This window comes from Poecilia reticulata, chromosome 9, assembly GCF_904066995.2.
Source record: "Poecilia reticulata chromosome 9, P_reticulata-male-v2, whole genome shotgun sequence".
Lineage (NCBI taxonomy): Eukaryota > Metazoa > Chordata > Actinopteri > Cyprinodontiformes > Poeciliidae > Poecilia > Poecilia reticulata.
In genome coordinates, this window is record NC_088838.1 from 7,474,234 (window position 1) to 7,487,320 (window position 13,087).

The 13,087-nt window shown below is 39.2% G+C and overlaps 1 protein-coding gene across 9 annotated transcripts in view; it reads right to left on the reverse strand.

The window, feature by feature from the left end:
• The window catches only part of arvcfb (ARVCF delta catenin family member b), a 239,483-nt gene that overhangs the window by 34,314 nt on the left and 192,082 nt on the right, over positions 1 to 13,087 (reverse strand). For 6 of the 9 annotated variants that reach the window (XM_081610482.1, XM_081610476.1, XM_081610478.1 and 3 more), the window contains 4 exons: positions 10,221 to 10,338; positions 9,967 to 10,138; positions 8,586 to 8,603; positions 5,206 to 5,277 (listed from right to left, as the gene is read on the reverse strand). In XM_081610482.1, the coding sequence (XP_081466608.1) occupies positions 5,206 to 5,277; positions 8,586 to 8,603; positions 9,967 to 10,138; positions 10,221 to 10,338 (380 nt within the window). The remainder of the gene's footprint in view (positions 1 to 5,205; positions 5,278 to 8,585; positions 8,604 to 9,966; positions 10,139 to 10,220; positions 10,339 to 13,087) is intronic. The other 3 variants (XM_081610479.1, XM_081610477.1, XM_081610480.1) reach the window with 2 other exon arrangements.

Consider the following 13,087-nt stretch of genomic DNA (forward strand, 5'->3'; position numbering starts at 1 on the left):
TCACTATTCCAGTCAACTCAGTGATCTGATGCCACATTTATTGGCAGAACTAATGAAAGACTCTTGGGTTTCCCTACGCTCAGGTTTCCTGAAGGATTTACGCTCGGACGGCAAAGGATGAGGTTGATGTTGTGTCTAATGAAGCATTTCTGTATATAGTGGCAACCCATTTTAAACTTACTGATAGAGTCATGCGTTTTTGTTTCTGGTAAGTCAGAGTTTATCATTTCGCGTACTCTAAAAGGTTTCTCGAGCCATTTCAAAGTGAACTGTCAGCCCAGTACGTCCGACCTCTGGTGTTTGCTACTGAAAGGCTCAATTTTAGTCTCATTTGACTAAAAACAAGGTTCCAATTAAAGTCTCAAGTCCCTTTAGAATTGAGTAAAGTTTAAGTATTTATGTTTTTGATGGTAGGACAGAAAAGGCTAATATTGAACGTACAAACACTTGTCATTTATATTGTGGTCAATGGTTGAGATCTGGTCACATTGGAGGAGAGTCGGTGTACAACCCAGACAGGGCAGAACAAATTCAGTTCATACAAACTCTTTAGGTTTCATTGATGTGTCACATACCACTTAACCTGCTTTCTGTTGTCTTCTTCATGTTGTTGAGTTCAGTCAAACTAGGAATTTGCTTCTTTTTATTGAACTGACAATGTTGGAATCTAGACGCACAAGAAACTGCCAGAGCAAAATTACTCCCGGCACATGAGATGCCACCTGTGATTAGGTTATCATAGCCAAACCGAAACAGCCCCAGAAAATGACCTGTCAAGCATTTACGTCTACAAGGATCCCAGCTTTCCTCCTCTCTTAATTTCAAAGGATCCTCATTTCACTTCCACAGAGGAGTAAACGCTTGTTTTTATGCGGTGCGTTTGCTGCGGTTCATTGAGAACACACACCCACACACTCAGAGGAGATGTGAGGCATTTTCCCCTCATCTGCACTCACCCGCGGCAGCACAGCGGAGCGATGCGAGTGTGAGGGAGGCCAGATGAGTGTGGAAAGGCAGAGATGGCTTCAGCGAAAAACGGGTGAAGGCTAATTAATCTGAGGCATACACAGACTTCCTTCCAGCGCAGCAAACAGCTAATCTGGTATTCTGTGCGCCTCCCTTCAGTCTGGGACACAGCTCAGGAGGAAGAAAAGAAAAGACAAAAAAAAAAGATGTTTAACAGGAGTTTATTTTCCTGCAAAGAAAGGAGTCGAGGTCTCCGTGTCAGGCGAGTTTCCACACGTGAAACCTTCGCCTTTCTTTATCCTTACTCAACTCGTCTCACAGATATATATTTTTTTTAATCTGAAAGTTAAATTATGTGGTTTCGATGAAGTGATGGGAAAGTATTTTATAATTTCAGTCCCTGCCACACAACCTGCTCTTTTTAACAGCCAATTACTTTGGTTACGCTGTTATTTTCAGTTCCTCAGGATCTACGACAGCATGAAAAATAAAAAAATCCATCCAATCTCCCCGGGCCAATTCAGTTCAAAAATACTGATTAATCCCAAAGGGAAACTGAATAATTAAACAATAATAATAATAATAAAGGAATGGTGAAACTAACACAGGGAATAGGGTAAGGTCAGACCAAAAATATATATTTGCAAATAAAATATAAAACAATTTAAAATATTTTTTGATTATTTTCACAGTGAAAAGAAAACAATACTCAAAAATATTTGCCTTGAATAGTTTTATTATTAACTATCAGCCTTTTTTTGTTTTGTTTTGTTTGTGGAAACCTAAAAACAAAATGTTTTCAGGTTGCAGTGCATCTACATATATTTCAGTGGACATTTTGTCCCAAACAGAAATCATCCTGAAGGGATTACTGGTCCTTACGGATAACTTTTCTCATATTCCTCTGAATTGACTTTTCTCCACTATAGGACTTCTACATGTTTGCTGCGGTCCCCCATCTTTCCAGAGTCCAATTTCCAGAACTTTCATTCTGATTTCTGGTTTTAGAAGTTTAGATTCACAAGTTTCCTATGAGTTTAAGGTTCTTATTTTTTATAGCACAAAGGATGGATTCAGTTCAAATAAAAAATACTTAATTTATCCCCAAAGGGAAATTAAATGATGTAATTTATATCATCCAAGTATCTTCAAAGAGTTATTGTGGATGGTGATGCTGATAGCAGTCAGTCTCACAACAAATCTGAAGAGGCTTCTGACTGAATGAAATGCTAATTGCTCAACATCCAGGCAGCAAAGTCTATGTTTCATAGCAATGTGTTCTGGATGACACCATGCAGCGCTGCTAATCGCCTCATTTGCTTTTGCCGCTACTCTTTAAGTCACTGCATGACTGTACGGTTAGAAACCTGGGAAAAGAGAGACGTTGGAGTCAGCAATATAATCCTTACCCCCATTGTGATGGATGGAAGAGATGATTTGAACTTCCTCCTCCTGCATCCAGGGAGCCTCCTTTATAACTCCACTGGGATTTGAGGTTTGCATTTGAGCTTCGATGCTAATCAGCCCAGTTGTAAAAACTACACCTTGCTTCCATGGTAACGAAGGGACAAATTACAATACAAACATTTTTCTATGCTGGTAGCAAGATGATTAAAAAATTTGCTGATGATGCTGGGTAAAAAAGAAATTGTAAAAAGAAAAAAGAAAATGAGGAGAATATTAATGTTAGTGTCCATATTTTGTGCTCTTTCCTTCTCCTTCCTCCTCCAACACACACGCACATACACACACACAGACACACACACATATCAAGATTAATCACTGGCCACTGCCACATCCAGTCTGCTCCATGCACTGACCTCCCTCTATCTAGCAACACATCAGGACTGGGATACACATGTAATCTCCCATATCTCCTTTAGCCATCGCCACAAAATGAGAGCTGCTGCCCCTGCAAAATCCTCACAGCTGACCGGTGGAAGCGGTGAGGAACGTAGGAGCCTGAACCACACACAGCGAGGTAAAAAAAACAACAAAAAAAAACAAAACAAGTAAGGCTCCCTGAAGGCTTCTGCAATCTTGCAGCACTGAGCACCTTTGAATCAGCAGCAGAGAGGAGAAAGTGGAAAAAAAAAGTGTTCTAAAGGTTAATGTGGATTTGGCTCTGGTTATTAAGCTTATGTACCTAGTTGCTGCTATGCATGTCAAGCTAATAAACATCAAATTGAACCAATTTTTCTGTCTGCAGGCGAAGAAATATATGGCTTGCTGTTTACAATAAAAAGCTGCGGCTGACATTTAGACCTGCCTGTAAAGGTAACTGCCATCCAAACTCAGAGGGGGTGTCGCTTCCATGCTGCCGAAGATAAATGCAACCCATGCTTCAACTACGGCGTCTCGGCTTGGCTTTCGTCCATAAACCCCAGCCAGCAGACAAAGTATTAATTATCATCCTTGGAGCTCATCTGCTATCCCTTATTTAAGGAGTGATAAAAAAAGGGCAAAATGGCCTCAACTTTGAAAAGCATGGCAATTAGCGGTGATCTAGTTAAAGAGAGCCCTCTTTGCTTTGTTAATGTAGGTGATTATGGCTCAAAACGGAAGTGATATAGACTTCGCCGAAGTGTTTGGGGAGAGCAGGCGAATTCCGCAGATGGAAGAAGACGGATGGGTGGCCTCTCTCTCTCTCTCTCTCTCTCTCACACACACTTTCACACCGGGTAAGGTAACATCCATCACACACACTGACCTGAATCTGATTGATTTTGGAGCGAGACGGAAAGGAGGCGTTCCAAGCTCAATGAGCTGGAGTCAACAAAAATACATCGTCAAAAATATTCTATTCAATTCAAAATATCTCCTGTAGCAGTCTGTATTACAACAAATTTGGAGGAGCTTCTGACTGAAGACCCTCTGTTCTATGACAGTCATGAAATGGATGGTCAGAGTTGTTTACATTTTTATGATTTTATGTAAAAAATAATGTAAAAATATCAGTGGAAGCATACAGAAAGCTGGTCGGCTGTTTTCCTAAGAGGTTGACTGATTTAATGCCAACAAAGGTTTTTCTACTGGTTATTTTTTCAAATGCAATGTAAATAAAAATAAATTTTTTTATTTACACTTTATTTTTTATCAAGGGCCGTTAATACCAAGTATCGGTATCAAAAATAAATGTCTTGGTTGATTGAAAATACTCTCAGATCACAATGGAAACGATGCACAGCTGAAACTATACGTTCACATACACCTAATAAAAAGACATGCATCTTTTTATTGTTGTTAAATCAAAGCAAACTTCTCTTGTGTTTGGAATTACCAAATTTATTTCCATTTGCGAAACGCCATCATTTAAGAGAAATCTCACAGATTCATTTGCTCGTATCTCAGAAATGAAAATTTTACAAACCTTTTCAGATCATTGGGGTTTTATGATAACCACACCAAAAATCAAAGTCTTTCAGCCACTAAGCTTGGTGTCATTGTCCATTAGATGTTGCTTCAATATTTCCACATCATCATCCTCATCCTATGTAATGAAGTGCACCAGTTCCTCCTGCTGCAAAACAGCCCCGCAACATGATGCTGCCACTACCGTACTCCACAGTTCAGGCGGTGTTCCCGCTCTGTCCTCAGAATGTAACGATGGCCACTAAGAATACTTAAAAAGGGGTTTAGTAGTATTTCTATATTACTGTAGTCAGTGAAGACTCCAGGAAAACTCTGGCTGTGGCCAAGAAGCGGCTTGGCTCCTAACTCAGCAGGAAATGGTGAACATGTCTGTAAGTAGGGGAAGGGCAGATAATCAGATGTACTTATACTGACAAAGTAGGCCAGAGACTTTTATCATCTAGGAGGAATGAGGACAGAAGAGGCTTGCTTGTTTGTTTGCTTGTAAAGCTTTCAGCCAAGATGAGACATCTGTAGCTTGTGTTCACAATCAGATTTAATATGTCTATTTTTTTTTCTTAACAACAATTAAATCACTAATTAGTATGTTAATAGGAGACCAATCCTAATGATCAAATACACATTACTGTTTGAAAAGATTAAATCAAGCAGGAGTACTTCAAATGCAGACTTCAAGAGCTCACTCTGAAATAAAGATCCTCTTCTTCTGCTCCAGCCAAAAAATACAAGTTAACTAATAATCAGCACTGGTGACACAAAAATAAAACAACTATTTTTTCTATCAAGAGCTTCCCACATTATTAATCACCTCCTAATCGTTTATCTGCTCTTTTTCCAGGGCCTCCATTAACAGAGGGAAGGACGTACCTTTGGAAGGCTCTGTACGTTTAGGTAGATCCAAAGTGTCGTAGTTTTTGTCATTTTCACCATTCTTTCTGCCTGTGTGGGAAGAATAAGGAGAGAAGAAGATGTTACCAGCAGAAACGTACATTTCTAAGGATGATGTAACAAACAAGAGACAAACACAGGTTTGGAGGGTTGATATCAGTGTTAATGGACCACTTGGACCCAAAATGGATTTTTCTATGACGGGCGGACTTCTGAAAGACATAACAATATGGGGATGGGTTATAAGTTGGAAAAATTCCAAATTAAACTAAACATAAATTAAGCCTGGGCTGCAACTGATGGGAACACATTCACCTACGTAGAAACAAGAGCGTTTGCATTTACCCAAGAAGCAGATAGATGGGAACGAACATCTGTTTTTTAGGGTTTAAAAAACCCTAAAAAACAACAAAACCACTTATGAAGACAGTTATAAATCTGACGTACAAGCAACATCCGCAAACAAATACAATTAAAAACAACAAATCTTTGTTGTTGATCTAATCTGTCTATTTATCCAAGAATTTAGCACCGAATTACAGATGTTGAAATTAACTTTGTCAGACATTTTATTCAAGTCAATTTTTACATTTACATATACATTTTTATGGGATTTTTTTTTACCAACATGGTGTAGTGCATATTTGTAAACTGGAATGAAATTCATGGGTTTTGAAATATTTCTACATATAATTTCTTACTATGTACAATTACATAAAGCAGATTCTAAATTAAGTAGAATTCATTGTTTTAATAAGCACAAACCAAACCTGCACATCCAACAAATAAGCTAAATATATTGAAATATGGGCATAATTCCAACCACTAGATGGCGACAAAGCGGTTCTGCTCCATTCTAGCTCTCGTTGTACAGTAAGGGTCATCTCGCTGAGGGAAGCTGAACATCCACCCAGACTGAAGTCGTTCAGAGCCTCCAACAAATCTCTAACTTCTCTAGTTCATCTCCAGAGCATAATGCTGCCAACACCATACTACACAGCAGGAATGGATTTATACAGGAAAGTTTGTCATCAACAAAATGCAGGGAAGTTAAATTGGGAATGACTATTTTCTCAAAGCTGTGTAGTTTCACTTTAATCTTTCAGGACTCATGTATCTTGTGGGTAACGTTGCTCACAAAACCCCGCATATCACATCAAATCAGATGGCAACAGCAGCACAGAGAAAGCCACAATCAATGTTAGAGCTAAAACGAAAGACAAATCTCAAAGTAATTTGTCCTCAATAAACATATAGGAAAGATGAACAGCCGATGATAAGAAGAGTTGCTCCGAGCCGGACTGGTCATGCGGCTGAAATAGAGCGATGCAAAGTTAGACTGATGTAGAAGGAACAGTAGCTGCCAGATGCGATAATGGCTAACGTTTGAGAATTACTTAAGATAACAGGTAGGACACGACTGAAGAAGAGAAGAAGAAGACACAGCGAATGACATCGTTGACAAGAACAGTCTGAACAGTTCAGTTGTGTGGAGATATGAAGTTCAATAAAAAAAAAAAAAGCAGTGTGCACATTAAGTCAAGCACATGCTTATTTCTATTTCCTAACTTTGTCTTAGAAAAGCAATATTTAAAGTGAGCTATACAAAGGAAGTATTTTGGGAATTTATATTCCAGTGTCAATTTTATTTATTTGACATCAACAAAAGAATACCTCCATTTTTGTTCTGTTCTCCTGTAACGCTTGGAGATTTTAGTTTAAATGAATCCTCTGTTGATCTTTCACAGGCTGCAGAGAGCAGCTGCATAATGTTCAATCGCCACGCTTTGAAATCTATTCATCTTCAATACAGACTCTAAAAAAGGCCATTTGCTGAAATAACAAAACAGCAATAATTATGCAAAAACTGTGCAAAAATACAAGCATTTTGCATTTAACAAAAACCTTCCTTGTCTGTAAAGATGTTCTACCCACAACTCCTCAAGGGACAGTTTTAGCTTCATCTGGTTCAAATTCTGTGAAAAAATAAATAAAGAAATAATAATAATAAGCAGCAGGTCAGTCCTGCACTCTATGGATGTTAAGTCCAGCAGAAAGAGCTGAACTTTTCACATACTGATGTTAGAAGTTTTTTTTATTATTTCAAATGCATCCATTGCTACAAATTAAGTGTATGCTAATGGAATGCTATGTTATTGCATCTTAGACAATAAACTTTTTTTTAAATTAAATTTGTTTTTTGCATCTTTTTATGTATTTCTAATATTGTATAAATAGGTTGACATGGTTAAATGAGAAATCTGCAGAATTTGTATCTAATTAATTGGGCTGCACAGTGGCGCAGTTGACAGAGCTGTTGCCTTGCAGCAAGAAGGTTCTGGGTTCGATTCCCGGCCCGGTCTTTCTGCATGGAGTTTGCATGTTCTCCCTGTGCATGCGTGGGTTTTCTCCGGGTACTCCGGTTTCCTCCCACAGTCCAAAAACATGACTGTCAGGTTAATTGGCCTCTCCAAATTGCCCGTAGGTGTGAGAGTATGTGTGCATGGTTGTGTGTCTCTGTGTTGCCCTGCGACAGACTGGTGACCTGTCCAGGATGTACCCCGCCTCTCGCCCAGAACGTTAGCTGGAGATGGGCTCCAGCAACTCTCCCGACCCCACTAAGGGACAAGGGTGAAAAGAAAATGGATGGATGGATGCATCCATTGCTACAAATTAAGTGTATGCTAATGGAATGCTATGTTATTGCATCTTAGACAATAAACTTTTTTTTAAATTAAATTTGTTTTTTGCATCTTTTTATGTATTTCTAATATTGTATAAATAGGTTGACATGGTTAAATGAGAAATCTGCAGAATTTGTATCTAATTAATTGATTAAACATCAGAATAATCAATAGAATACTTGATAACAAAATAAAAGTTAGTTGCAGCCCTTATCGCTACGGGATATTTTTCCACATCAAGTGAAGCTTTAATGCTCACAGCTACACAAATACAAACCAGTGACAAAAAAGTTCATAAGCATGTTTATATGAAGCAAAATTTAACAGCTAAACTAAAGGAGAAACACTTTAGAGAGCATTTCCTAAACCTTTTTTAAGAAATACAAATCAGATACTTCAGCTACAAAGTTTAAAACATCACAAAAAAAAAAAAGAAACGTTTGACTCTGAGCTGGGGTTGTTCGTTATGGCAAGGAAATACACATGGAATGAATACTACAATTTTCTGAAATCCTTGGAAGTTTCTCAGGGTCTTCTGGAGGACAACCAAAACTATTTCTAACTGCACTCTACAGCCGGGGGGGAGGGAGAAGAAGGAGAGGAGGAGGGATGAAGATGATGATGATGAGGAGGAGGGCTGAGAGGGTGGAGAGAATGGGAGGGGAGGGCACTCACCTTGATTAAACCATTCCTCTATAGTTATCCAAGGAAGCAGCAGCAATGCCAAAAAACACAAAGCAGGGAGAAGAGAGAATAGGCATGGTGAAAAAAAAGGCGTGCGTGTTTGCGCGTGTGTGTGAGTGTGTGTCTAGGAGGTGCAGTGTTACACACATCAACACAAAAATAAGTCATTATTTCCTGAAGGTGAATCACTGAAGGCCATAACAGTCGGTTAAGAAAGGGTGTGTTTCTGTGTGTGCAGGGGGATTGCAACGAGAACGGTGTAATACGGAGGATTTGGTGACGATACACTAATAGGCAAAAAAAAACTGATTCTACTATGAGGCTGTGAGGGAAGGTAGAAAGTCAAAGAGGGAATATGTTTAAAACTGGCATCAGATGTCAGAGTGTGAATAAGTCTTTTATCAGAACGGCTGAGTGGGAAGAGCAGGAGTAAGAGCCTGGAAACGTCAACGACTGGGTTTGAGCTGATCGCAAATCTGGATTTCAATCTCTATGTGACACTGTGGTTAGATCTAGTCTACGTTCATTTCAGCTCTACAGAAACTACTGTGTGTTATTTCTCCTTAGGAACTGTGTCTGTTGTTGAAGGCCTGATGTTCTTTTTCCAATAATGTTCCTGATGATATAAATTTGTATCTTCTTCTGGCGACAGAAAATATAATGTAACGTAGCAAACTGACAGCAGGACTTCATATTTACTAAACATAATCTGACAAAAACAATTGTCAAAAACAAGGACGACATGGCAGTTCATTGCATGTTTACACTATCATTTTTTTTTTTTACAAAATAAGGAAAAAACACTGAGTTTCTTTAAATGTAATAATATCCGCAATGTGAATAATAACATCTGTCTTCTAGAAATTAATATTCTATTACAATTATTTTTCAGCATTAGCTGAAATTTCGAAGTGTATCTCATATTTATTGGAGGAGTGAAGCCTGCTTACATCAGTGGACTGTACAAGAATGGCAACATAGGTGTTGAAATGAGTTGCCATAGAAACAAAAGCCACGCTTTTCAAAATAAAGGACCAGTTTTTTTCTTTGATTTGCTTGCAGAAATGTGTGTTGGATTTTGGGATTTTTACACAGGAGTTATCTCAAAGACTCCCAACGGGCCAGAAGGGCCATGTCTGCTCTAACATGTAAATACTCAGCGTGTTTATAGATAAATGATTTCAGTATAAATCTGTACATGTGCAAAGTTGGAGTGGGCTTGATGTCTGAACTGATGGTCAGAGTCTAAGGTCACTGTTTGGTTGCCACTTTTCATCAGCTGGTTCATTTCAGATATCATTGTTGGACAGGAGGAGGATAACAGTTTCGTCTTCCAGGCAGATTTATGACTCCTCTCTTTCCGTCCTCTCACCTTTGGCCTTCTTTCCCCCGAAGCAGCCAGCGTCATCCTTCTTTTTCCTTTGTGGCCCCGCAGATCCGGGGGCCTGCAGGGCCGACGGGTCCTGGAATCTCTCGGCGCCAGGCACCTCTTTGTGCACGTGATAGGAGAGGTTCCTCATGATGCAAACGCAGTTTTCCACGGACTGTGGAGAGAGGAGAGACGGCCGTAGCATCAGCTGCAGCTGCTGCGGCGCGCGCGCGGTGGAAGCCGGGTCGTTTCCTCACCTTGTTGTCCATGTCTTTCTTCCCCACGGCGGACTGCAGCGCGTGCAGCAGAGCGTCCACCAGGCCATCGCATTCCCTCAGTCTGCGCCGAGCCTCTGCCCCGTCTGAGCTCACGTTTCTGCAGGACGAAGAAAGCACAAGGAGTTAGCGTTTGCGCGCGTAGAAGAGGGAAGTCCTTGCATCTTAAATATACACATGCCAGGAATGTAGAAGGCAATCTACAACTGATTGTAGCTGGTTAGATGAGACCAAAATGAAACTTTTTTAAAACTAATCACCCTGAACACACAATGACACAAACACGGTGGTGGCAGCATCAAGCTGTGGGGATGCTTTGCTTTAACAGAGACTGGAAAGCTGTTCAAGCTGATTGGTTTGGAGCTGAATGCAGGGAACTCCTGAAAGAAAACTATTTAGAAAAACTAAATATGGTTTGGAAAACCATATTTTATGTATGACTGCATTCCTAAATTTATGATTTAGGAATGCAATAAATTGTAAGTTTATTGTGAAGAAGATGGAAGAAATTGACAATAAGCTTAAACACCCCTGATTTAAAGGTTAAAAAATAGGTCAGATCAGAGCAGAGACTTACACAATAAATAAACATAGAGGAAGAGTTACAATGGAGCAGGTCAGGTAAAAAGCATACCCAGTCAAAGTTCAGGCTTAAATTCAGTTAGGAATCTGAGGTAAGTGTTAAGAATGAATATTTACAAATCTCACTAAGTTAAAGCTGTTTAGTGAGCAGCTTTAGCGAAGATTCAAAGGCATACATTTTGATTAAATTAGTTGTATTGATGTTAAAATTTTTAACATCAACTCTTTAAAATGCAAAGGTTCCAGCTGGAACATTTGTACCTGAACGTTTCTGGTACGTCTATAAATCTGGCGCACAAGCGACATCCACAAACAACATCCTGTTTCTCTTGACCAACTTGTGGTTAATTTTTGCTTCAAAAAAACCATGTAATCTGAGGCTGTAAAAGACTGTTGTTGTGTTCAAGTTGTGCTAGAAGGAGTTAGCCTATCAGAATGAGTTATTCAAGTCTAAAATAGCATCTCAATGCTAAACTGGCTGCTTCAAGTCTTGACAGCCTTGGGGATGTCTTGACATCCCCAAGGCTAATGTTAGCATTCACAATCTACATTCGTTAAGCTGTATTTTTTCAAAGAAGCTACATGAATGATCAGGGGTTTCTGAAACTCTTTAAAGCTGTACAGCACTTCACACCAATTTGATGGTTGAATAATCTAAACAGTTTAAAAAACAATAAATATGTTTGTCGACTTTATGAGTCAATTCGCTAATTTAGCAACAAAAAATGTTTATACTCAATTAAAAATTTTAATCAAGTGCCAAACATTATAAAGAAAAAGAGTTAAATTATTAATATGAAATTGTTTTCTCCCCCTTGGCGTCTAGGGGGTGAAACGTGAAAAGCCATCCGTCTTACACAGTGAGCAGCCAGAGCACAGCTGGTTCAGCAGCAGCAGAGCTGGAGGAGTCTTAGTGTGGCTGTCTGACTGGCTGTGAAAGGCAAGGCTCTAAAGAGGGTTAAGGGATAGACAGGGCTCCCCGCTCCTCACCAGGGACTTCATTTATGATGGCTTCCAACCCACGTAATCCCATTAGCTGACCCTCAGTCACTTCTGTGGAGGCTGGCAGCCTTGCAGAGGTAAGCAGAACTTTTTTTTTTTTTCCTTTCACGCTTTTATTGCTGCATCAACATCCAACACGGCTGCAAATTAGGCTGGGTCCGAGCGCATTTACAGTAAATAACAGATTATTAGTTTTTACTTTATTTCCATTATTTTATTATTTTACGTTCATTGAGTGTAGAGAATCATAAATATGTGACAATGCTTGCAGCTGTAGGAAACTTTATCACACCTAAAGCCAGATCTAACACCAAACTGAACCTTTTGTATAGAGGAATGACTAAGGAATGACTAAAGATCCAAGTTTTTCACTTCTGATACCGATATCTGGGGTTTAGTATCGACCGATACCGATCTGATACAGACAAATAGCACTTAATTGAATAAAAATGTTCTTTCAAATGTTTGTTACATTCAAATGTTAGTTCAGAAAGTGTAATTAGGAACTCTAGATGTAATTTAAACATATCAAACTCACCACTAACCTGACTCAATTCACAAATATTAATAAAACATCCAAGTAGGAACTGTATGTACATATGTGTATGAGTTTATATGTACATATATTTGTGTATTTTGTGTTTAAAGAATGTAGAAAGAATAATTGCAATACGTTGCGTAAAGGGAAAGTGTAAATAACTGCTTTTTGTTTTATCAGAAAATGTAAAAAAAAATTTTACTCTTATGTAAATATAAAGGAATTTTAAAGAACAAACAAACAAATAGATTTGTTTATGTTCACCAATGAATTTACAAATGAGATGACAACCTATCAGCCATTTTTTAAACGTGCAATCTGCAAAGTAAAGCTGCTCTTCAGTGGAGACCTGGCCGGTGGTACGGTCATAGATCTAAACTCGTCCGTCAAAAACAAAAAAACAACAACTGCAAAAAAAGGCTAACCACCTCCTCTGTAAACACATCCAAAGCAACGTCTGCATCTGATTTATTTGACAGGGGTGAGTTTGGGGGGAATGCTGGCACAAACAAGGGTTTTATTGGCAGCTGTTTCATTTTCAGGAGCCTTTTGGGGGAGAGGGGCCAGACGTGGGAGGTGTGTGGACGTGCATCTGTTGGTGAAGACGGTCAGGGCGGTCAGGGAGGCAGTGGAGGAGGAGGCTGCTGCTGCTGTCTTCCGCTGAAATATTTAGTCTTTCAGATGGTTTATGACCTTTAAGTTTTGATGAGTATTGATCCGGAGCCGT